General features: G+C 47.2%; 1 protein-coding gene across 1 annotated transcript in view; it reads left to right on the forward strand.

The window, feature by feature from the left end:
* Window positions 1–2500, forward strand: part of LOC115541019 (copine-5) — a 44861-nt gene that overhangs the window by 3816 nt on the left and 38545 nt on the right. Inside the window, exons 2-3 of the mRNA XM_030352759.1 lie at window positions 130–512; window positions 1844–1884. Of these exons, the coding sequence (XP_030208619.1) occupies window positions 433–512; window positions 1844–1884 (121 nt within the window). The 5' untranslated portion in view covers window positions 130–432. The remainder of the gene's footprint in view (window positions 1–129; window positions 513–1843; window positions 1885–2500) is intronic.

Consider the following 2500-nt stretch of genomic DNA (forward strand, 5'->3'; position numbering starts at 1 on the left):
ACCGCATAGAACAGAAGAGTATTATATATTGGGGGGGGGGCGTCGATGAGAACATAACTTTAACGATTGAGGAGCCCTAAGTTGAGGAGTCCACGTGACGGCGCGTGTACCTGTTCTTTGATCCATCAGGAAGACGCGGACCGCGGACGTCCACCCCTCTCCACGAGTACCACCCAACACCCCCCATCCCCACCTGGGGGGGGCTCGCGGGTCGTGCGCGCGGAGCCGAGCAGCACGAGAGCGCAGCTCGCGCGCATCTGCGCTCTGCTCGCGGCAGTAATCGGACGCACCGGAGGACCGGATCAACTTCAGACCCGCCGCCCAACTTAGTTCGCGACCGCGGGAGGAGACGGGGGATGGAGGCGCTCAGGAGACCCTGATCGATATCGGTGATTATCCGCGGATGATTATTGGCGGAGTGGGGGCTTGAAGATGATGGCTTCGATAGGGGAGTTCGACCCCCTCAACACGCGGGTTCCCGCCACCAAGATAGAAGTTACCGTCTCGTGCCGGTAGGAGAGCCGTCGGTGGGATATGACCTGCTGGCTATCAGCACCTCGACCTAAACCATCTCACACACACATTTAACCTGTTATATGACCTGCGGGTTAACATGTGATATGACTTGTAGGTTTACATTTTATATGACCTGGAGGCTTCAAAATCTCACACACCTGGGCTCACACGGATGAAAGGAATCACAGGTCAGAAAGACATGTCGGGTCGTTTGGGTTCAGAGCCATCGATGTAATACACAATACGTAGGCTGGCATAAACCATAAAGCATTAGGCACCCCATTTAAAAGTCTTCCGATACGTGATGTCTTGTCTTAATTTGTATTGTGTGTGTGTGTGTGTGTGTACAATACTGTGTAAATACTGAGTATTTGTGTAATACTAATAGTGTAGCCTATATAGCATGTGCATGTATGTGAGTATGTAATAATACTGTTAGTGTATGAGAGTGTATATGCAATAGTGTATATGTAATAGTGTATATGTAACACTGTGAGTGTATTTGAGTGTGTGTGTGTGCGTGTATGTAGTAGGTGTGTGGGAGGATGTTTGGCTGTGTGTACGTTAGGGTTATATTTGTGTCTGTGTGGGATAATGCATGCGTATCCACCGTTTGCTCATTCCTCCAATACACACACACACACACACACACACACACACACACACACACACACACACACACACACACACACACACACACACACACACTTGCCTCTCTGACTGTCTGTCTGACCGTCTGTCTGTGTGTCTGTTTGTCTGTCTATGTCTTACTGACTGTCACACATAGATAATTTACATACGTAGTTATGTGTGTATATGTTGTGACATGTTAATGTGTGTGTGTGTGTGTGTGTGGGGATGTGTGTGGGGATGTATGTTTTAATGTGGGTGCAACTGTTGTGCTGTGTGTATGTTTTGATGTGTGTGTGTTGTGCGTGTGTGTGTGTGTGTTGTCCTGTATTAATGTGTGTGTTTGTATGTGTGTGTGTGTGTGTGTGTTGTCCTGTATTAATGTGTGTGTGTGTGTGTGTGTGTGTGTGTGTGTGTGTGTGTGTGTGTGTGTTTTGATGTGTGTGTGTGTGTGTGTGTGTGTGTGTGTGTGTGTGTGTGTGTGTGTGTGTGTGTGTGTGTGTGTGTGTGTGTGTGTGTTGTCCTGTATTAATGTGTGTGTGTGTGTGTGTGTGTGTGTGTGTGTGCGTGTGTGTTTTGATGTGTGTGTGTGTGTGTGTGTGTGTGTGTGTGTGTGTGTGTGTGTGTGTGTGTGTGTGTGTGTGTTCGTTTTGATGCGGTGTGCTGCTGATAAGCTGATCTATCTGTGTTTCAACAGGCATCTCCTGGATGTGGACACCTTCTCTAAATCTGATCCAGGTAAAACCACTTCCAGCTTCATGCATCTTCATTTGCCTGACATTATGATAATGACTTGATGTTATTTTCCCCTCCTTGATGTGCTGGATGTTTTAAGGTCATGTGAGGGACTGACACATCTGGTATAAACTTTTATCCAATAGATTAATTTGATAAATGTCCTAGCGATTGCAGTAGGGCGAATAAGGGCGGGCCTAGTCGGAGGTTAAACCTTCTATTTGCAGTATAGATTGAATACTTGGAGGATGTGGGCATACACCCTCTCATAAATCATGCAATAAATCCTATCCCTGCGGTTGGGATTCTAATCAAAATCCAAACATTTGAATGCCTCGCTTCTAAAATGCATTTCCTCTCGTCGTTATGGTCAGACTAGGGGCAAATGGTCTTCTCTTCCCACACTAGCTTCTATCTGACTCATCTATCTTGAGGAAACTATTGTTTGGTGGCGGATGAATTCATTAGGGTGGGAGCAGGACTTCCTGCTCTCTGAAGGTGACCTTTGGGCACCTGATCTTCCCGGTCATAAACACCTCCATCCATAACCTCAGCACCCTGACAAATGAGCTGCATGCATGGAAACATTTAGCTGCTGAGGTGAGCCCTCCCACACACA

Source organism: Gadus morhua, chromosome 1 (genome assembly GCF_902167405.1).
Source record: "Gadus morhua chromosome 1, gadMor3.0, whole genome shotgun sequence".
In the NCBI taxonomy this organism is placed as follows: domain Eukaryota; kingdom Metazoa; phylum Chordata; class Actinopteri; order Gadiformes; family Gadidae; genus Gadus; species Gadus morhua.